Below are 24,049 nucleotides of genomic sequence, written 5' to 3'. Positions count from 1 at the left end.
GTTGAACTAATCTGCTGCAAGTGAAGCACTGGAAGTCAGCCAGGAGGTGTGCAGCACTCTAGGGGCTCAAAATATGGACACTCACAGGTGTAAGACTACTAAAACAGCTGGCAGAAGGAACAAGTTACTTACCTGTAACTTCTGTTCTCCAGCATGGGTCTGGCATGGATTCACATGCTCATGAATATTCCCAGAAGTCAGGCTGGGAATCCTTGGTAAAAAGAAAACCGTTTCGCTTTAGCTTGAAAACTGCATTTCTCCTCTAAACCAATCCCTGATCTCTGGGTCACACCGCCCCATCCAATGACAGTCCTCTCCCCAAGCTCCACCCCTGGTGGACATCTTCAGATTTGGTAAGGACGTAAAGTGGCAGTATGGACCAAGAGGAGCCACAGAGGGGAAGGCGGGAGGGTTCCCATGTGATTCCATGCAAGACCCATGGTAGAGAACAGGAGTTACAGCGAAGTAACTTTTTCCTTCTCCAGCATGGGGTTTGGTATGGAGTCACATGCTCATGAATAAAGATCACATAGCAGTACATATACACAACAACAGGAGGTGTCAAGGTTCAACAGAAGTAAAACACTCACCCCTGGAACAGACTCTCTTCAAATGAACAGGTTGCGCAGCACCGCTTGGCCAACCCAGGACTCCTCCCTGGAATCCCTGTCGACACAGTGGAACCTTGTGAAGGTGTGAGTGGACCGCTGTGTATCAGCCCTGTAGATATAGAGCTGGGGTACACCAGAGAGAAACAGTGTCATTGCTGTGATGGCTCTGGTGGAATGGGCTCTCGGCCAGCCTGTAAGAGGTCTGCAGGCAGCCGATGACCATGCATGATGCACCTGGAGAGCCATCTGGAGATGGAAACCATCGACCAGGCCTTGCCATGATTCACCGGTCCAAATTTGACGAACAATTGAAAAGTCTTTCACAAACCCTTCGTGCTTTCCACTTTAAACCTCAAGGCACGAGCAACGTCCAGCGAATGCAAAGCCTTCTCCGTGGCGACAACAGATTCGGGAAGAAGACAGGCAACACAAAAGGCTTGTTGAGGTGGAACTCTGATGGTACCTTTGGCATAAGTGTGGGGTGTGTACGCAATACCACCATTGAAGCGTGGAAGGACAAGTATAACTGCTTACAAGACCGGGCCTGGATCTCCCCAACCCGCCGGGCCCAGGTGATTGCCATGAGGAAAGCCATCTTCCACGAGAGAAACTTGCGCAGAGCTTGATGCATCGAAGGGGGCCCCCATGAGCTTAGTCAAGACCACTGTAACGCTCACCTGATTCCCACGGAGGTGCTGACCCAAACTGGACTGCTACAGTTGCTTCTATGACTATGATGAGGCGTAGAACTCGGAAGACGCTCTGGGCAGGACCTCCGAATATTGACTGTCTGGCTTGTAAGGTGAGTTTTCTGCAGGTGGAAGAAAAAGGGGTAATTACAAGCTGGTTGGATAAGTTCTCCCACCAATCTTCTGCTTTTCCCACTTCTTGGTTCTCGACTGCTCTCCACGAACTCTCACCTTTGGTTTAGTAAAGCCGAGCTCTCCATCCTGCTTCTGGTGCAGGGGCGCGTGGAATCCAGTTACGTCACTGGATGATTTCAGTGTTTAGGCTCAGTGTCCTTTTGTGGCTTGTAATAGTCCTTCAGGTGCCGAGGAGCTGTTGGCGACACCACCACTGCTGTGCAAGAAGAGGCTCGTGAGTATAGAAGATCTGAGGCCGCTTCTGAAGGAGCACCCTTTTATAATGTCCTTTTCTGTCTTTCAGGTGCCGAGATGCTGTGGGCGATGCCGCCGCTGTTGCACGTGCGGTGGCACGTAAGTATAACTGAATTGTGTTCGTTTCCAAATGGGCGCAACTGATAATGTCTTTTCCTTCCTTTCAGGTGCCGAAATGCTGAGGGCGATGCTGCCGCTGCTACGCGTGAAGAAGCGCGTAAGTATTACTGAATTGTGGCCACTTCAAAATGGGCACCTCTAATAATGTATTTTCCTTTCTTTCTGATGCCGAAATGCTGAGGGCGATGCTGCCGCTGCTGCGCGTGAAGAAGCGCGTAAGTATAACTGAGTTGCGAACCCTTCGGCTCGGACACCACTAACAATGTCTTTTGTCTTCCAGGTGCTGGGATGCTGCCGAAGCGAAGGCCGCGGTGAACTCCGGTGTGATCACGGATGGATAAGGTAAGCGAGCGCAGCTGCGAGCGTGTTGCCCGTTTTCTAACCTTGTGTCTTTATTTGCAGGTTGTCGGAGACTGGACTCTTGTGGCTGAATTCTGGTGAGTAGATGTTCCTGTGCCTTTTCTTCATCCACAGGTTGCTGCTCGAGAAGCTGAGGGTGTGTCTGGACCTGGAATGCAGGAGCCGACTCGGTGAGCGTCCTGCTGCTGTTGCAGAATAACACGAAGCACGTGAATTTTAATCGGGCGTGGTTTAAATAGTGGAGAAGTGCTTTGGTACGTATTCTTCCTCCAGCCTCACCCAGGTAAGAAAAGAGTTCCTGTAACAGAGGATTGGTCCCTCCCAGCCAGTGGCTGGGACTTCACCCAGATTGGATTGTTCTAGGTGAGAGTATGCAGCATGGTCTGCCACAGGTAAGTCCACCCAATCACTTCTGCACACTTTAAGAATATGAGCCCGGCGCCCATGGCGACGGGACTGTGCTTCCGTATGAGCCTGGCGCCAGAGGGGTCTGCTGGAACCGGGGGTATGGATGATGAGCCTGCTTCCGGGGACGCTGGGCCAGTCTTGGCTCCTAGGGAGTAGCGCTCATGACAACCACATTGACTTCCCAAACTGGGGCAGGAGCCATCACTGGTGGAAAAGTTCTGATGAGACCTCTGAGGAACTCCTTGGCGAGCCTGTGCCACAGAAAGGCCTACCCAGTGTCCTGGTATAATGGGATATGGCGGGCAGGTACACCTTGATAGAGGCATGAGCCAGACCAGCCTTGGCCAAGGAAATCGGGTACAGCAGGAGCTGCAGGGCTGTGACATGCAGAGAAGTAATCTTCAGAGCCCGGCACTGCACAGAGAAGCGCTTCCACTTGTGGCTGTAGCAAACATCAAAGAAGCTCTGGCCCTGGCCAGGATGTCCTTACATTCCACCAGCAGGGAATAATGTCCCAACTGTAGGGCTGCAGGAGCCAGGCCCTGAGGCTGAGCGATGCCAGAGCATGGTGGAGAATCGCTCCGCCTTCTCTGGCCGCCGACATACCCCAGCAGTTCCAGGTACCAGATCTGTCAAGGCCACACTGGAGCGATGATTATCATGCTGCAGTGACACAGTGTGTTGATCACTCGTAGCAGGAGTGGGAAGGTAGAAAAGGTGTTAAGGAAGAGCACCTGCCGCGGGAACGAGAAAGCATCCCCCATGCTCCTCGGCTGCAGGAACCTACTGGTGAAACTGATACGTAGAGTTTGTCGCGAAGAAGTCGATCTGGGGCTGATCCCACTCATGGAACTGAAGAGCCACTTGATCCTGGTGAAGACCCATTTATGGCAAGAACGCAGCTCCCTGCTGAGAGAGTCTGTGATGGTGTTCTTGTTGCCCTGAAGAAGGAAAATCGAGATCAAACTCCTGCCCCCTCATCCCAGACACATCAACAGAAAGAACATTAGGAAGAATAAGGAGTGCACTCATAATTTTGCCCCAGGCCCCAGTGCCCCCATGGGTGACAAATATGCTGAAAGACACCCACTTCAACACTGCAACCTACATGCTACATTAGCCTCAAATGCAGCAGTACCGCCATGCAGAATTTACAAAACACAAGAATTCCTGTTTAAAGGCTTGCAGATGGTCACAAGAATTAACCTAACAGCACTATAACTCATCAATTCAGCATTATTAAATGGCACAGTGTAAAGCCATGCTTTAGGAAAATTACAGCCACTTGTCTCACTGACCACCAGCCGCAGTGGGGATTTGTGCAGGCTTCAGGAATGCGCCTCGCAAACCCAGGAGCAGTTCAAGGCCTTGCAGTAAGATAAGATTTTCTTTTGAACGACAGTGAACTCTGGCAGACAAGCATTTTTAATTCTTCATAAGTAATTCAGAGCAGAATACCCAGGGCCCAGTGTTTATTCCCTGGGAACAAAAGACATTTTTCGCAAGACCCAGACATCATTTGAAACATAACTGTAATAAGAATGGCTCAGCTCTGGCCCACGAACCCTGAGGGCCCAGAGGCGAAAAAGCCTTCTCAGCTAAAACTAATGGGAACAAATTCACAATGCAACAATTTTAGAATTAGGTAATGGGGAGGAGCAGCCAAGCCAGCCCTCTGACACGAAGGTCCAAAGGTCCAATGATCAGGCTTCCTATAAGGGAACTATAGGTCTCCTACCACTTGGCAGCCAATCTAGGATGAGATGGGTTTCTGGGAACTGGTCCAATTTTGTGATGTCAGTCTGCAGTGTGTTACAAAGCTGGCTTGCAAGCCAGTTTCTCTGAGACGGTGCATGGATTTTCTCTGCGCTCAAAGCCATGTGTGTTTTTTTTTGCTGGCCAGAAATAAAACACAGTTTGGAACATGATGCTTGCTTGGACTTCTGCTGCATTTCTTTGGGCAAAATGGGAGGTGATGGGGCCTCCCATACCCCGGAACCCCCAGTTGCTTGGTGGTTGGGGGGGAGTGCGGGGGGGGGTCCAACTTCTCCCCAACTGCCCGCTAGGTGAAAAGGGATGAGGAATATGTCCTGAAATTGGCCTACCGCCACAGGGCTTGAGCCTCTCGGCAGAGAGCCTGCGAGCACATACCCGCCCTGTTTCCAGATGTAGAAGGTGGTGGTGTTGTCCGTGAAGGTCCTCACCTTGTTCCCCTTCACTGATGGCAGGAAAAACCCGAGGGCACAGGAGACTACCCAAAGTTACAGGATGTGCATGCTCTTTTCTTCCGGTATCCAGATGCCTCTGGCATGCAACTGTCCAGTGTGGGCCCACCCCCTGCCCCACCTTCCAGGGAGGCATCCGTGGTGACCGTTTCCTGGTATGGAGAGATCTGAAATGGAGCTCCTTGCATGAGTTGAGGATGCACGCCCCACCACTGGATAAACAGCTGGATCTCCTTGTTGAGGGTGATTGTGTCCACCCAAGAGCCTGAGACCGGCAGCCACCTTGTGCCCAGAAACTCCTGGAGAGGCCTCATCTGCAGTCTGCAAAAAGGGACGAAGTTGATGCAAGAAGACATCATGCCCAACAGTGACTTGATGGCTCTCACTGTACCTGACCATGCCAACAACAGGCGCTGTACCTTCCGCAGGATGCCTATTACCGTCTCTTCCGAGGGGGACACCAGACAGGCGACCGTGTTGAGTCAAGCACCCAGAAACAGAGCATTCAGTGATGGGTCCAAGCAGGACGTAGGATGGAAAACCCCAGATCCGTCAGCAGACACATGGTCCTCGATATGTGCCGACTCGCCAGCACGCAGGTGCAGGAACAGACGAGCCAATTGTCCAGGTAAGGGTAGACGTGGATGCTCTCAAGACAAAAATGCGCTGCCACCAGAGCCAAGCACTTCAAAAGCACCTTTGGGACTGATTTCAGCCTTGAACTGATGGTGTTGTCCCTGGACACCGAACTGTAGGAACTTTCCAGGCGTCTTCCAAATCTAGCGACGCCAGGAAGTCGCCTTCCTCCAATTGCCTGAGGATGTGCTGCAATGTGAGCATCCTGAACTTCTGGGACTTCAAGTACTTGTTGAGGCACCTTAGGTCCAGTATTGCCCTCCACCCTCTGACATTTTTCGGACAAGAAAGTATCTGGAGTACACACCAGAGACGTTGGGTGATGGGCTGCATTGCTCCCTTCCTGAACATGGTTTGGACCTCCTGTAGTAGCTCTGCCATGTGCTGTTCTTGTCGAGCCACTTGAGGAATAAGACACCTGTGTTGTAACTCCAAGGTGTGCCCCTGCTTGAGCACACCCAGCAGCCACCTGTCTGTGGTGATGGTCTCCCACACGCTGGCAAACCGCGCCAGCCGGCCTCCCACAGGGGTTCACAAGTGGGGGCTCGAGTCCACGGCTGGTTCAGGCCTGTTTCGGTGCCTGCGCCTTGGCATGCGGGCGGCGTCAATGCCGTCCTCTGCTGCATATGCCTGTGAGGGGCCTTTGTACCCCTCGAGTCGTGGAGCAAGAAGGTTGTCGGTAAGAGGTCGTATAACCCTTAGAGAACATGCTGGACTTCCCTCTCGAGGAACCAAAGGACCAACGCTGCTTTGGGTTCGCCAGCAAACATGCAGTCTCTGTCTTAATTGTTTGAAGAGACTCATCAAGGACCTTGCCAAAAAGGTTTTCTCTATCAAACAGCTTCTCTACCACTTTGAATTGGATGCTCGATCGGAAGCTGGTGGCCCTCAGCCATCCCTGCCGAGGAAGAGACAATCGGTTGCCTATTTGGCGTAACCCTGTGTCCACGATGTCGAACGCCACTGTAATGGCATGGTCCAAGGCCACCCACCCCTCCTGGAACAGGGCCAGGGCCTCAATTTTTTGTCTTCAGACAGGAAGTCCAGAATCAGGCCCAATTTATACCACAGTTCCCAGTATTAGCAGGAGAGCATGTCCAGGGCATTAGCAGCCTTAATGGTGGAAGCTGCAATATAAATGATCCTCTTGCCCACCGCATCCAGCTTCTTCCCCCTCCTGGTGAGGGGGCACCATTGACCAACAGTATGGGTTCGCCGAGCACTTCCTGGTGGCGGCAGATACCTCAGACTTGGGAGAAGGCTGGGATCTCAAGTACTTGGGGGCTGAGTCCGGGACCCTGTACTCCTCTATCTTATCCCGATTGGAAGGCGCAGTGCTCAGAGTTCATCCAAGCCCTCCTCCCAGACATCATCCTGCAAGGGAACAGACATGATGGCCTTCCGTCTGGACTTGTGGCGCTGGAAGAGGAATCCCTCCTTCTTAAGTCTCTTCAGCCACCATATTAAAGAGGTTCGAGGCCCTGGACATCATGGCGTGAAAGGAACCAATCTCATCAGGTGGAGAGGCCCTGGGGGTCCTGTCTGCGCCCAAATGTTCCCCAACTGCGGGTACAAAGTCATCAGCCTTGTCAGTGTCCATCACCGTAGTAGCCGTATCGGCGCCCATGTGCAGTGGCATCTCCTCAGCAGGAGTCGAACTGCAATGTGAAGGTGGCGTTGGTAGCGGTTGACACCTGGGGCCCGCTGGGCCTTTTCAACTTAGGCTTGGGCTGGGGTGGGCTCCCAAATGGGGCAGGCCTGGTGTGAGTGGGGGGGGCAGCCTTTGCTGGATTGCTGACACTAGTGTGTGCAGCATCGCCAGTGTATCCAAAGGCATGTCCCCTGGCTGAGGAGTGAAAGGAACGAGAGGAGTAGGGCCTTGGCTGATGCACCTTCTCGAGCGCTGGTGAGAACTTATCACACTCCGTGGGGACTCCCCCTTACTGACACTGCCCCATAAGCCCCTTTGTGGTCCAAACAATAGTTCTTGGACATATTATAAATGTCTTTGGCGGAACTTGTATAGATCTACATTGGTTTCTCTGGAGCAGCTCGTAGCCCTGCAACCTTCTTAGGGTCAATAGGCGGGATCTGCCCTTCTTCTGCAGAGCCTTCTGGAGTGGAGAGAGGAGTTGTCACCATCCCTGGGGTGCCAGCTGCCATAGTTGGAGCCACCGAGAGGCAGGGAAACTCGCAGATTGGCAGCCGCCACCATGGCAGTGGACACCACCTTCATGGCCAAGCGCCTTTTGATTAAGACGTGATGGTTGAAGAAGTCGCTGTGTTGGGAGGCTGAGCAGCCGATGCAGTCGCCGACTTAGACAGTGTCATTGTCGACGGGTGCAGAGAAGAGCCAGCCGAAGATCTCTCCTTTGTCGGTTTGTTCGCAGACGGTAAGCAAAGCATTGAAGGAGCCAAGGACTTTCTCTTAGAAGTAGCACCCCTCACAGGTAGGCTGGCCATGGAATTAGTCCGTGACAGCGACTGTGTCCTTACCGCACTGGGACCCACATCCGTGTCAAACCCAGGGAGATTAGTGTCAGAGCCTGACCGCCTTTTTTGACCCCTGAGTCCAGGGTGTCCTCAAAGGACCTCAACCTCTTTTCTGAGGGAGTTTGATCGTGGGACCAGCCAGTCCTGAGTGAAGCATGCCTGTGCACGGGAGCAGAGTCAGAGGCTTTCCCCAACTTGAGCCACACTGCCATCCTGCTGTAGCGATCCTTCTTCGTGAAACTATGGCAGACCTTGCATCCCTCCTCAGCATGGTCCGGATGCAGGCATTATAAACATTTATGGTGTTGATCTCGCTCAGAGTTTGAAGAGGCACCTCTTCTCCTCAGACATTGTGGAAGACACGAAGTAGGCGCAAAAGCAGGTCCTCTCGAAACTTTGATACAAGATCTGCAATGTAAGGTTGATCTTCGCTGACAGCAGGTTCCCGCTGCCAGTAAACGACCTTGGGTTGAACAATGTAGCAAAAATCCGTCTAAAAGTTCTCAAAATTTGCCAAAAAAACTTGAAAGACAAAAATAGCTTGGCGAGTAAGAAGAGGACTCCCAACACTGGAGCGTGCAGTAAAAATCTGAAGATGGCCACCAGTGATGGAGTTTAGGAAGAGGACTGTCATTGGATGGGGCAGTATGACCCAGAGTTAAGTGATTGGTTTAGAGGAGAAATGCAGTTTTCAAGCTAAAGCGAAACAATTTTCTTTTTACAAAGAATTCCCAGCCTGACAGGGAATATATTCAGGAGCATGTGAATCCATGCCAGAACCCCCATGCTGGCCTTGGTACTTCCCTCACCCCCTTCTGTTTCATTACATTTCTCCTCCTGGAAAACGTCCTCCAAACCTTGCCGCTTCTTCTATGAGTTTGGATACCAGCATTCAACTCGACTTGATCAGGTTAGGTTTTTCCCTCTTGTGAGAGATTTTCCTGTCTCGCGGCTCGCTCGAGGTGTCGGGTCAATCAGGCAGGGTGGCATCTTGAGAGAGTCGCCTCTATCTGCACGACTCGCGCTTCAGACTAAATAAACATTGCGCCAATGTTCTACCTTCGCCTTGGATACTGAGACGCAGGCGAGATCTAAAGAGTTAACTCGATTACCTGACTTCTCAGCTCATCTGAGAATCGTAGAAAGCACAAATCTTAACAAGTGGTCAGCCAAGGGCAGGTTCCCATACTAAAATCCATCAAACTGCTGAGTGAAGGATTTCCAGGATCATGACCTTTATTCCGGATGGGAATGGAAGAGCTTTTAAGGATGTCACATCTCTTGCCCTGACTTACAAATCCTTGAATAATCTGGACCCCAGCTATCTATCCTCCCGGTTCACCCACTATATCCCACCTCACTCATTGAGGTCTGCCACTAGCCAGGGCCTACAGATCCCGAGATTCAAGCTCCAAACAGCTGGCAGGGCCAGCTTCCCAGTTCTGGCAGCCAAACTATAGAACTCTGTGCCGCTTTCCATCAGAAACATGCCCTCCCTGAACTCATTCAAACACAAGGCTAAACTTTGGCTCGTCTCCTCCGACGACCAAGCGTCACATAGATAAACTTCTTATTTATGTGTCAGTTGTCGAATCTGCAATGTGCTCCTGAGCGAATGTGCTATGTAAATGTACTATGCTATGTCATACTATTATGTAACCACTGTCTCAAGATACGCGCCGGTAGCCTCCGGGCCTGGTTTGCGCTATACAAATAAAATAGATACAAATAAATACAAATACAAACAAGCAGAAAGGAAGAATCCCTGACAGTTGCAGGACAGATTATTTTGAATGTTTTGGTACACTCTTCTCTCTCACTGACCACATTGCTCTCCTGTTCTAAATGTCTGTTTCAATTAAACAAAATGCATACAGGAACAAGCTATTTAAGTCTGCTAACAATACAATGAAATAATCTTCCGACACTGTAAATGAGACATCCAGCTCTGTATTTACAAACTCCTTATTGTTTTGGAAGTCGCATGAAATACAGACTGCTTTTGTCATGTACTATACACCTCAAAACACTCAGGATTGTCTGGCTATTATGTTGGGCTCTGCTCTTTTCCACTGGTTCCATTATAATTCCTTTTCATTAATACATGTCCCTGATGTAAATTAATGATTCTGGGTTGACTGGGAATGTGCCTAAAATCTAGAGAAATTGCAATACATTTGTAAAACCAACATGCATTCATCACATCATTACAAAAGGTTGTACAAAAAATACATGCAACACAATTGAAGGTGCTTACCTGCACAAGGAAAATGATGAGAAAGTAAAAGTTGGCTATTCTCCTGAACTGCTCAAACAGGTTCTTTGGTACAAAGTTCCAAAACGTATACTGGAAAAGAACAAACAAATCATTATATAGTTACAATGTTTATCATATACTTTAAAGGAAAAATCACAATTATAGCCCATGAAAATACTTTATACACATACACATTTTATCCTTTGTCAAGGCCAGAGCAGAGCGTTGTGCTCCTCTTATTCTTAATTTGCAGAATCTCAATCAGCAAGAACACAATAACACTAGCATCTTACAATTCCCAGAAGGTTTGGAAGAATGTGTAGGCCATATCAGAAACATTCAAGTGACTCCTGTAAACCATGTCCCAGCAATTGCACCCTTCAAGATCCCAAGATAATGAAGGACTCCTTTCTTTGCTGCTCTGTAGCATAAATAGTACATTTCTTAACTTGTTCAATGTTGACTTGTAAGTTGTGGACAGATTTCATAGCAGTGGGCTAAAACTGTTCCCAGAGTTTAGGATAGCGCACTTTGTTACGCACTCCTTGCAAGAGTTAAAAACAATATGCTATTGCCTCTTTCCATGTGGCTTCATGCCCTGTGAGGAAGCAGTCTCTCGAGTCCATTGGCAGACAGACTGCCACCACATAAGTCTGTGTATTGCAGTGACTTGCAGCCTAATTCACAAGGCCTTGGATAACCAAGTCTGCTCAGAGCAGAATGCCCAAGACCAGAGAGAGCGGAAGGTGTCAGAAAAGCCAGAATTAGATTTTTTATTTAAAAGACCTTCATTGAAAAACCAAGACCTCAAATGGGGCATAGGCAGAGCCTGGTGGTCTTGCCAGGATAAACTCATGGGTGTGGCAGGACCTCTAGCCAAAATTCTAGATCTGGCCAAACGGCCAAACGAACAGTTCATCAGCGAATCATAAGGTGCTGATCAACTGGGTACAACTGGGTCCAAATCGGTCCAACGGATCTTGTGCTTATTAGGAATTGCAGATAAGATTGCCACACAATGCAAAAAGGTAATTCTCAGGAAGATTGATGTCAGGCTGGGGAAATGGCACCATGAGAAGCGAAGACATCAGCTCAAGGACTCCTGTTTTGCGACCCCTTCACTGAAGAGCTTGCAAAATGTGTAGGCACATATACCACCATGCAAATGGCACCGTTCTTTATCCAGAGGGGGTTTGTGCCAACAGTTTGTAATGCCAGGTGCAGAAGGGTGGTGCACTTCTAGCAGTTACCAATTGGACAGACAGCCCCCATGGGGAAGAGGGGAGACACCGTACATAATGGGCACAATAAAAAAAGACTTCCCCTTCCTGTCAACATGCGGAGAAATCAGAGGCCGGGTGTACAGTTTTCCTTTGCACACTGTTAGCCTCAATGGGAGACAGCATGGCTTTGAGGAATTGTGATGTGCCATCAGGCGATGCTTCGGTGTGCCAGACTGTCAGAGGGTTTTGCTTGGAGTTAGTATGCTCACCACTCCCTTGATATTTTCCTGGGAGGAGTACAAGCTCATGGATGAGGAAGTTATGAAGCTAGCTTGCAAATGAGCTATAGTACCCTCTGTAAGACAAAGTAAAGAGGTAACAGAAGGTAACTGGTTGTGAACCTCAAACAACTGAATGAGTGGTATGTCGGAACTTCAAAATGGAAGTATCGCACATGCTAAAACACATCTTGATCTGTGGGAACTGGCTTATGCTTCTGGATAAGCCCAATGCCTGCCTGTCCATTACAATATATGGTTCGCAGAGGCACTTCCTGCAATTCCTCTGGACAAGTCGATGCTGGGAATCAGCGAGTCTGCCTTTCTTGGCATCTTCGGTACCCTGGTGGCTTTACAAAGCCACAGGAGAGATCAACTAGTAGCTTTACCGCAAGTAAGTATTGAACAGTAGGGACATTTTCAGTTTGACCCCAGACCGGTTACTTAAGCGTCAGAATCAGGCAGGTCTGGGCGGGATGCCTGGTGCAGAGTAGAAAGGACAGGAGGGAAGAGTGTGTTGTAACCAGGAGAACTGCACATACATAACTGCAAAAGCTTTCAGCAAGTTTGTTCACCAACAGGGCCCTACCCAGGGACAAAGTCCACTGCTTCATCCTGCTCAAAATGGACAATGTTTCAGCTGTCTGCTACATAAATCTGGGACATATTCTGTTCCAGACTACTTGCAGCAATCAAGACATTTGTTTAACACTATTGGGGAAAGTTAATATTGGAAGAACCTCAAGTGAGAGACACCCACATGGTGCCTTGTTCGTTGGTGTATTGGAATTCTCTATTTAATTCAAAAAGGTGCACCTGTAAAACGCAGGAAATTACTTTGAGACACAGCACCCAACACATGCACTGATTTTGCCACAAACTGAACTTTTAAGAGAACTCCAAAGGCAAATATGTACATTCAAGGTCCCAGGACAGGCTCATTAAACATTTTAAAAACTCACAGAAGACATGCTGGAAGACCCCTGAGCAAAATCAAAATGTCTACCTTCAGCCAAAATAAAGAACCTTGCTACATTCAGGCAAGGTAGTGTACGAAACTCAACAAATGAAGTAATGTGGAGACTGCAAAGCAGAATTGCATCTAACCAACAATAATACAATTTCTTACAAATAATCGAGAGCAAAAATGTGAGAAAAGATTAGGACCAATTTTGGTTGATACATATTTTGTCAGAATTGAGAACATTAAAGAAAACACAAGTGCCATTTCCTACATTACCCAGAAAACATTGTTCTGTGAGCTTAGTGTACTCACTTGCAATTTTATAAACCCAAATGTTAGCATGTGTTTGAAATGAAGCAGCATACTGCACAATCCAAAACTAATGGCCATGTAATTTATCAGGCTAGTTAGTTCATTCAGAATATGTGAAATATAAATATAACCTAGTAGAAAACTGGGGTAACAGTAAAGCTGTTTTGACTCATGAGCTAATGAATTATCTGGTCCCCAGCAATACTTATTTGAAAATCCCCAGGCCTAAGCAGGTAAAAGCCGTACTGGTGAAAGTGGGTTTGGCTCAATGTTACTATACGTCAGAGGTTATGTCTAGCAAGATTCTGAAGTCTGAAAAAGTAAGGGTACTCCGCATATACAGGGGAAAGGGAGTAACTGGAGATCCAGAGGCCTGCCAATCAGAAGCATATGATCATTACAGATCTAGGTCTCCAGAATTATTTTCTGGTGGGCACAGAACCATTCTCAACGCATTGTGATAACTACTGCGTGTTTTACCTGCATTCAATGGAGAGCAATGGTCTAACTGCGATGAGAACAAACCGTGCATTTTCGGCGGATTCAGGATGTGTCGGTTGGGCTCTATTGTCATTTTTAAATAATGTGTCAGCTGTTAGTAAATATTTAATGAAAACTGTTTTAAATGTTGCTTTTTGTATTATTGAAGGTTTTTATGGTTGTCAAGCTGTTGGAATTCATTTATGTGTACTGATCTGTAATTATGTTTCTATTCTTTATGTTTTTATGGAAATTTTCTGTTTTTCCAAAATAAATGTTTCTGCTACAAAATATAAAATTTAAAATTGATGCCTTTGCAAATGCAAATATAAGTCTATTGAAAATACATTAAGTGGTACAGCCCTATGTTAAACCTCATAGATAATACTTTACTGTTAAATCTGTACAGGAAATTATTGTTTTTTCTAACATGGCAATGATGATCTTTCAACGAACTGGAGAACAAGAACTAGTGTTCACCCATGCACACATTGTTGATGGGGGTCAGTTGATATTCCAGAGGATTAGCTTGACCATCAGGAGAAAACAGATCTATACATTTAACGCCATCAAACAAACCCATTAAAGTTCCTTTAATAATAACACCATTTGTTCAAGGCTCAACCAAATAAAGGAAAAGAGATGGAAATGAAATTCAAAATCATCGGCCTTGGGATTATCCCATCTAAAAAGTTTACATTGAAGCTGGATATGGCTTTCACAGGCCAGGCTACCAAGGGCTGAAATGCACTTAGAATGTCACCTTTTTACATCAGCTAGGTAATCAATTCCCCCATCTGCTACCCATGAAATGTTTTACTAAGAAGGCATGTCAAACAACCATATTAATCATTAACTGAAGGGCATGCCTGGACACAAGTTTTGATAATTCAAAGAAAAAGTATTCACCATAAATGCATTTAAAATCTAATTTCCACAAACCTCCAAAGTGATATGAAGTAGAATCAAATGAAGTGTCCTACAATCATGAGATTCTCCTCTATCAAATCAGTCAAACTAAATTTTTAAGATTAATAAAATCATCAATATTAAAAATAAGTCACATTTTATTGCATACATTTATTCCAAATATCCAGGTGTTCATGTGGACCACAGCAACCCAGAAATCCATATATTTTATCGTTGTGGTTTGTTGCTACAATGAGATATGGCTCAAGGAGGATTGTGAATTCAAAAGTGACCAGATGATAGAACCCCCCTCCCTGTCACATGTTTATAAATTTGATAAATATATGAAAAATAATAAGGGTATTCTCTGGGAATGTCTGCCTGTTAAGCAAGACAATGGAGAGACTTTTAGCAAAGAAAACCTTTGAGGTCACAATGACATTGTGGGAATAAGGATTTAGGATTGTGAAGGCTGAAGAGAAGGGGAAGACTTCTTGCAAATGGATGAGTGCTGATATTCGATAATATATGTAAATGAAAGGGGCCTGATCCATGAGGAAGCCCGAGACTGATTTTATCTGAGGCAGACCCACTTTCTTAGCAAGGGAGAAACACCTGAAAGGGCCTATGTGACTGAGAATTTCCGTGAAATTCTTGAGTATCCTTCCTGGCTCTTTGCCTTAACTAAGTATTCAAAAGTGAGTATGAACGTGCCCCCAAGTAATTAGACGTAGCCCGTTAGAACCACTTCTCTTCCGAGTCCCAAGAGAAGGTGTACAGGGAGGGACTCATTAGCTCTGCTTCAGCATGTTAAATTGCACTTTGCTTTCTTACTGTATTCAAACCGTGCCAGACTTGTTTTGCATCGGAAAGGTAACAGTTTTGTGCACATAAATTGCAGCTCTGACTTTGCATTCACAACCAAATGAAACCCTGCATGTTTTCACAGGTTTAGTGACACACTGGATTTTTGTTCCACGTTTTCACATCTCCATGATTAATTGATCATTTGTCACCTGTGAAAGCAATAGTAATTTAAAACTACAGATTAGGGATGAAAGGGAGCTTAGCAGTGTCACTTCCATTTAATAGAAAATCATGCTACAGTAAATGATATTTAGCGGTCAATCATAATGCTGCATAGTAGGGGGCAGGACCCTCATTCTGTGAAATAAAGTGGGGGGAAGTTATTCCTTTATTAGAAAATCATAAAACTATATTCCAATGTTGATTGGATTCCACCCTATACTTTGCATTCTAAATTGATAGCATAGTGACCCTAAATGCATGCCTGTAGACCATAACGCAACCTACCATAGTTTGTATATTATTTCCAAGTATGTGGTGGAAACCCACAGTTCGCGTTCACTTTGGAAATATGTGCAGATTATAGCTGACCGGCTGGTTGGAAGAGAAAGTTATTGGACGCAAACTCAACTTGGTGCCTCCTGATGCACGCTTAACAGGAAGTTGCATGCTGCGGTTGATATCCAGATGCACGTATCGGGATACCCTACCATTCTACTTAATAGAGCATCTCTGCAAACATTGGGTGTAGGATTGACATGTTGAAGATAAAAACATATTGATTGAATACAAGGCATAAAATAAGCAGTATCGCAGAGCAATTTGCTAAGCAATTCTGTAGGTTTGCTAATTAAATTAGTACTTGAGTAGCAAAGCTAGCCATTTAAGTTACCCAGTTCAATGAAAGCACAGCTTACCCTGCATTCCTCTTGCCTTCAGAGCTCTCGCTACCCTCTTCACTGCAAGTTCAATGGGGCTAATGGAGATAGAGTGTAGCAGTAATCATCCCCTTCACTCATGTGCCAAAAGGACTTTGTAGGAGTGCTACGCACATTTCTTTTTCAAAAATTTCAAGGCAGAAATAAATTGGGATGATACTGTTATTAAGCTAACTGTAGCCTGTCTGCCAAAGACCAGGATGTGTTCGTTTTTTTTTTAAAGGTTTCAATTCCTTTTCTAAAAATGTCATTTACATAATGCATAATTGCTACTGTAAAACACTGCAATGTCTCCATTCTTTACAGTTAAGTGTATATAAATCTCAGTGTCAACTAGATTTCATTTTGTTGGGGAAGATGCATCATATTGACAAGTGGATACTTTTGAAAATGTACATTAACAGGCTGCCAAATGCTTTGATGGCAAACCTAGTTCTGTGGCCTGGTGGTTACAAACAGCTTGCAACTGGTGCTCAACCCATGAGCTGATCCCATACTACTTGACATCCTATCTTATGTTGCTTTATACCCGCTATCCTGAAAGTGAGATGGCCACAAACTACAATAGTCTGCCGAGTTTGCCCAGTTCTCTGCCTGATCCGGCATCCACTCTGCTGGGTCTTTTACATAATGTATACACAAAGCTAACTTGATATTTACTTAAAGTAGCGATCAATAGTCATCCAGACTGTACATCTACAGACCTACTGCAAAACTGTACACTGTAGTTGGTTTTCAGAGCTCATTTTGCTCTATGATTATGATTGCATTATTTATGTGCACCTGCAGTAGAGAGCTAGGCAAACTATTTTCAGAGCCTTTTCATCATATGTATTTATTTCATGTCCATTCATGCAGCAAACTTTTCTACAGACAATCATCCAGGGCTTCCAAAGTATTTTTGCACACTCGCTTAGTTGAGTAGATTTTAAGAAGGGCCAGTACTGTTTGCAGGGGATGTTGGAAACCTATTTAACCTTTCCTTTGTTTGCAGTAAATGTCAAATAAAAGTTCACTGTGCATGGCTGGCCTCTGGATGGCAGCAGTGTGCCAAACTAAAGTGGGTTTCTGGTGCATGTATCATTTTACAGTGCATTTAAATTTGTTGTCATCCGTTGCCATGTGTCTTAGTGCATATCTCTTCAGTCAAGTGGGTAAACTAAGTTACTCAACCTGCAGGTCTAGTGGAATTTTAAAGAATTTGCAAGGCCTGACTTATCTCACTAAGGTCTTACTTCAGCGGTACACAAAACTGCTGCATTGTTGCTCATTTTATGTCTTGGTTACAAGTATCTTCTGGTGGCAATAAAAACATTCATACAAAATTGCTAATCAAATGGGTTTGTTTGCTAATCAAGAACAATTTAATTAGCAAACTCTGCTAATCAATTTTTGAAAAGTAATGTATGCTTTGCATGTGGGGAGAGAGAGAGTTGGTGGAGAGAAAGGACCCAAGTTGGACCTGGGAGGGTCAGTCCAGGAGGAAGTAGGTCAACCACGCCTGGGCCTGATCCGTGATGCCCAGGTTCTCACGGAGACGACTGATCAGGATGGCGCGATTTGATCGTAACAAAAACATAGGAAAGGTCAAGGAGGATGAGGACAGAAAGAAGGCTGGAATTGAGATTTTTGAGCAGAACTTCATGGGTGTTCAGGAGAGCAAATTCTGTGCCTTCGGCTGCTCTGGAGCCAGACTGATGGTCATGGAAAAAACCAACAGATTTAGTGTGGAGAGTAAGTTGGGAGATGGCCAGCTTTTCCAGGAGTTTGTTGTCCAGGAAGGGAGCGACAGAGATCGGTTGGCAGTTTGCCGGACAAGTAGGATAGGCATAAGGCTTTTTCAGGAGGGGGTGCATACTCTCTTGACAGCCTTTACAGCACCCGTCCACAAGTCAGCTCCACATGGGTCGCTAGCAGATATTAGCCACACCTACCTATCGGAGTACTGGCTAAAATGCATACACGCAATGTAAACTCCTCTGATTAAGCTCTCATACCCCTCTAAAATGCACATAAAAAGGCATTCACCTGCAGCACTTTGAGGCCATACCAATGGTATGTATCAAACTTCATGTCAAAGGCAAATAGCCACAGGCACGGCCACCAACCTGCACATGACACATCACACAATACCTCTGCCACTAGAATGAAGCTAAGTCCCACAATAAAAATTCAGTCTAGCTGGACACAATCAGCCTCCTTGACTTGCATACTCTCTGGACAGCCTTCACAGCACCAATCCACAAGCCAGCTCTACATGTGTCGCTAGCAGGGACTTAGCCACACCTACCTTTCGGAGTACTGGCTAAAATGCATACAAGCATTGTAAATTCCTCTGACCAATCTCTCATACCCCGGACTTCGGTCTTCCAAGGGCATTCTCCTAAAATGCTTTGAGGCCATACCAATGGGAAAAGGTGCTATACAAATGCCGTATTACAGATAGCCATTAGTGAGGAACAATTATAACACAATACATCTTCACACCGTAAAGGCGGCTAGAAAAAAGAAAACATAGTATGTTTCAGTTGAAGGTGGCAGACTGAAATTTCAGATATTTATCAGATTTCAGCTTGATCCTCCTGTAGTCAGAAGTAATGGATCACCTGGGTAACTCTCCAGTAGGACCCTTTTGTGTTTCAGCTCAATACACAATTACCAAGGTTCTTCAGTTGGACACTGGATTCCCAAAGCAGCCGCATCAGATGCCTGTCCCAAACCTGGCAAAGGCATACTGAGAGGACTCTGAACTTGTGATAATCACTCTGTTATGGACATTCCAAGTGTGGTTTCCATCTCTAGGATCTTTCCTCACATTTTTCAATCAACTTACCGACGGATCCCACATCTGAATGAATCCTCAGGGCGATCGTTGACCTTAGTTAACTAAGAGTTCACTGGAGCTCATGGAGGCTTTTCGGTCTCAATGGTCCATCCCAAGATTTTCGGGGAAGGCTGGGGAGCGTATTAGAGAATCCTGGGTCCTTGCCACCTAGAAATGTTACAGTGCAGCCTGGTCTGGCTTGTGTCACTGGTATTTGGAGTGTGGTGCACATCCCAATTCAGTGCCAGTTGCTCTGGGCTGGAAATACCTTGCTAACCTAGGGGAGCAGGGAAAAGGTTATCATGAAGTAAGTAACCATACACTGCCATTGTGGTTAGCAATTTGCAAGCAGAGGGAGTGCCTGTGGGAGAGCACCCTGTGGTATGCAGGTTACTCAAACGTTTTCACATCATTTCACCCCCTGGCTGCATGGAACACTACACTCTGGGACCTTAACTAAGTCCATAACTTGTCTGTGTTACTGGCCCCTCCATAACTGCTCAAAACATATTAGTCCAACCTCTAACCACTTTTGAATCTCAGTGTATCTTTTATACAATTCCTGTTGGAGGGAGGCCACATACAACTTAGTGGAGATGGCCATGCAGAGAGCCATCTAGTATTACTCCTCTTTTGACAGAATTTCGATTGCACACGTGACAATGAATCATAGTGTATCCATTTGGGTAGTATTGACTGAGACCCACAAAAATTCCCCACATGAGACTCGGACGAGAACATCATTCTCCAACCTCAACCAATGCTTACACCCATCATTTCGAAGGTGATCAACAATCACCCTAAGCTAGGAGCTTCTGAAATATTAATACCCCTCTTCTTTTGGCCTTGCCATAGTGGCAAAGGAAATTCTAGGCTTTTTTCCATTTTCCCAAATAAATTGTTACAGCATTCAATTTATTTCCCCACAGAATATGTAGGGAACCTGCACAACCCTCACCAAAGCCCTGCGTAAAGGCTCCTCCCAGGTGGCCAGGAGAGGACAGACACTTCCTGAACCCAATCGTGGGGGTGGTGTAAAGCGGAAGGAGCGACAGAAATGTGGCCTTTTCCACACTACCTGTCCCAAATCATATTAAGCCTCACAATCCCTCTTCTAAAAATACTAAGTGAATTAAAGCTACCCTTAAAAGTGGAAAATAAGTAGAAAAACCTAAGTTCACTAACGTGAACTACATCTCCTAGAATACCACAGGGACTGAGACAAAGAAGAGGTCTCAGGCGGCATATAGAATTGTAGAGCAGGCAAGAAGGGCTAACAGCCATTGCCAAGGTCAGGCAATTAACATTAAGGGTCTGCACTTAAACCTAATTGCCCCACCTGAGCAGCAGAAAGGCTGAAGCATGAAGGAGCAAAAGGAAGGAGCTGGAGCAGAAGCTGAAAAGCAGGCAGTAGTAGTAGATCATGAGGCTGGCAGTTCAAGAGTAATTGTGATCACACAAGGGACGCCGGGACAAGAGAAGAGCAGATTCCACCTGCAGGCTCTGAATTGGTCCTGTGTTCACAAACCCTGCCTGGATGTGGCTGCACAGAGAGGTGCAGCGAGACTTAAGGTCTTCCCAGGTGTGCATGGGTGATGCAATTGCAGAGCCGAAATCATGCTGCAACACGAGCCCTATGTGCAGAAGCAAGCTGAGGGATTGAGGTGTGAAGGAGACTCCCCGTGGTCTAGGCTGCATGCTGCAGAGGGGTGTGAGTCCCAAGAGTAACTTAAGTAGTAGGAGGAGGAGGGAGAAAAGTCGGGAAGTGGAAGCAGCCCACAACAGCAGTGTTTCTAGAGCCGGTGAGTGAAGCTCCGTTTTCAGATTCACTGAAAAGCTCTTGCCGGTAACTGTTACCAACTCCATTATCATTTCCATAATAGCAGAAGTGAGTGGAAGTTGTATGACGCCGTCTAAGTCCTAAGAACAAAGGAAATGTATCATGCACACATCTGAAACAAGCCAGAGTGCTCGCGTAAACGAAAAAGCATTTCATTTCCATAGTTATACTTTATAACCTTACCAGAGTGGTTGCGTGTCTCCAATTGAGAAGGGGGCACGCTTTGTTGAATCACTCTGAAAAGTTTAAACTGACTTTCAGACACGGTTACAAAGGATATTACAACAAAGAGGTTGCGTGTGGACCATTATGATTCCCGATGTGAGTCAAAGTATCACTCCTTACTAATGAAAGGGAATGCTAGTCCTGACAGTTCCGGAACATTGAAAATCTCCATCAAAGAGTGGTCATGTGTACCTAAATCTGTTGCTCTTGTGAAGATTGAATCTTGTAACATTCAGAACAAGTATTTTATCAATTGTAGAAGTTGCTGAACTAGAGAAGAAGCATTACCCAAGCCAGTAGGCAAGTCCTTTCTATGGTGAAACCAGCCATATTGAAATCTAACCACCTGTACTTTGAAGTTGCTGAAGGACCAGTGTCTTTTGATACAAATGTGACAAGGTTATCCAAAGCTGGAAGAGTGGCAACATAGCTTCGGGTTAGCTACTGCAACCAAGAAGGTGTCAATAAAGCTGGCAAAGGGAGCTGGGTGCTTGTAAGAAGATTAAGACAACAATCTGTAATGCTGAGACTGTTGCAGCTGAGAGAGGAGCAGTCTGGAAGCAAAGACAGATTATACTTGTGGCAGTAAGACAGGCAGAAGAGGCAAAGAGGCTGTCCTTTTCTTAGAACCTAGGAAAGAAGAGTGCCTTGCCTACCTGTGGAGGTCGAGGAGTCTTGGCTTTAAATTGCCTAAAATACCAAGTTGACGCAAATCTATCAGAACTGTGGTTGTCTATGAGACAGTTAATTAATGTTGCATTAAAAGTGGTTGAGGCAGTGGGCTTCCGTGGAGCAAAGGAGTATGCCTTCACAGTAACAGCAGCAGAAATGAGATGTCAAGAAGTAGCAACACTCTGAGAAGAAGACCCCTGACAAATCATACTAAAGAAGCTGCAGAGGTGGTAAAGAAATGGACAGATGTTGAAGCAGAAGTGGTACTTTTGAATTTGAACTCTAACAATACCATCCTGGAAGGAGGATTCCAGGATTACCCTTGGTGCTGAAATTGGAAGGGGAACTTTTCGTAAGAAAGAAAAATAACTGTAACCAGTGGATTTATGTTTGGGTGAACTTTTGTTTCTTTTGGAACTCTCAAAAACGGATTCAAGACTTTGCTTTCCTTCATGAACACTTGGAGAGATGGACTTTGGACAATCTTGGGAAAGGGATCTACCCAGAACAGGTGAAGGTCATCCAAGTCACTGGTTGTTTGGTAAACACTTGTTTATGCATTACTTTGAATGTGTTGCTGTTTAGTGTGAGGGCCAGTTTTGTGTATGCTAAGAGATTTCCCCTTAGCAGCTGGACTAGGCAGGGAACTCCCTGGTACAGTAGGCTTAGTTGGGTTTTCTTTGCACTCTTATTTAAAAATGTCTGATATTGAGAAAACTACAAGCAGTTGTCTGCCTTGCATTACTGACCCCTCTCAAATGCCTCGACTGTTCTAATTGGTAATGTCTGGAAAAAAACAAACAAATTGGCATGAACATTCATTGTATTTGTCACCATTCTCTCCATACATAAGACTATCAGTTTAGACCATTGTTCAAGTCACCTGTGATTACCTCCCAGAGCAACACATTATTGGCTTCATACAGCCTACAGCCATCATACTAGCCAACATCTATCCAGAATGTTGCTGGCAAGCATGCAACAATGTAAAGCTTAATATCTTGTTGTGGGGTCCAAACGGCATTTCACATCTCACCGGACCAAATGTGGCTATAGGAAGATCCATCTTTCTTTCTTTCTTTCTTTCTTTCTTTCTTTCTTTCTTTCTTTCTTTCTTTCTTTCTTTCTATCACGCATCAGCAACAACTGTGCACAATGTGCTGCATTAAAGCTATGCCAAACCACTGCATGGGAGGATGTGCAGTTAATCTCTGTTCGCAAGTCAGTTTTTTTCTCCCACATTCGGGAGATGGGCCTGAGGAATTCTTAGTCAAGTGGCTTTTGATACACCACAGTTCTCAAGCCATAGCACCTCTGGTCAAGTGGGCACCATAGTGTTCAATGTAGCTGTCTGTCTCAAAGACATCAAAGTTGCAGACTGGGAGGGTGAATCAGTATTCAAGGATTTTTACTCAAATCCAACTGCACAACTAGCATGGCTAGTGGCAGGTACGCTTTAAGCAGGCATAATGCTCGCCCTCGTGTTTTGCCATAGAAGAACAAGTTACTTCTTACCTTGTAACGTTCTTTCGACGGGATGTTCCTCCGACGTATTCCTCATCCTAGATATATCCTTCCAGCTCTGCTGGCCTCGGAAAATTTTTTCTAGAGGGCGCTGCGCGTCGACGTCCCTCGAGTCGATGTCCCTCGACAGCCGCCGTATCGACGCTCGACGTCATCCTGCCTATAAAGGCCGCGCGCAGCGTCCGTTGCTCAGTTCCATTTTGTAGCCCACAGTATTACTGTCTGGACTAGACTAATCACCCTGAAGGAGCATAAGCTGCAAAAACAAGGGAAGTAGAACTGCGGGGATGGATGGGAGGGTCGATGAGGAATACGTCGGAGGAACATCCCGTCGAAAGAACGTTACAAGGTAAGAAGTAACTTGTTCTTCGAAGGGATTGTGTCCTCCGACGTATTCCTCATCTTAGATAGGCTCCCATAGCAGTATTCTATTATCGGAGGAGGGAGTACTGACTTCACGCTGTCTTCTATTGATGAATAGAATGCAGTAAAGCCCTTCCAAACCTAGTCTCTTGACTGGAGGAGGAATCCAGATTGTAAAAACGTGTAAAGGTATGGACAGACGACCATGTAGCGGCCGCACATATGTCTTTAACCGGCACGCCTCTTTTGAGGGCCGATGAAGCTGCAATACCTCTGGTCGAATGAGCACTAAGATTTTGAGGGGGCTCTTTCCTTGCCAGTTTATAACATTCCAGAATGGCTAGAATGATCCATCTGGAAATGGTCTGCTTAGTTATTGGTAACCCCAGCTTGTGACCTGCGTAACCTACAAACAGCTGGTCTGCCTGTCTTATACTGGCTAGTCTACTAATGTAAAAACTT

At 46.0% G+C, this 24,049-nt stretch overlaps 1 protein-coding gene across 7 annotated transcripts in view; it reads right to left on the bottom strand.

Moving 5' to 3' along the window:
* ATP11A (ATPase phospholipid transporting 11A) overlaps window positions 1-24,049 on the bottom strand; it is a 2,308,865-nt gene that overhangs the window by 1,717,801 nt on the left and 567,015 nt on the right. For all 7 annotated transcript variants that reach the window (XM_069636989.1, XM_069636990.1, XM_069636983.1 and 4 more), the window contains exon 3: window positions 10,229-10,318. In XM_069636989.1, the coding sequence (XP_069493090.1) occupies window positions 10,229-10,318 (90 nt within the window). The remainder of the gene's footprint in view (window positions 1-10,228; window positions 10,319-24,049) is intronic.

The sequence above is a fragment of the Ambystoma mexicanum genome, chromosome 7p (assembly GCF_040938575.1).
Source record: "Ambystoma mexicanum isolate Mex_15411 chromosome 7p, UKY_AmexF1_1, whole genome shotgun sequence".
NCBI lineage: Eukaryota > Metazoa > Chordata > Amphibia > Caudata > Ambystomatidae > Ambystoma > Ambystoma mexicanum.
Note: the sequence above shows the minus strand (reverse complement) of the source record. Positions and strands in the feature narration are given on the sequence as shown.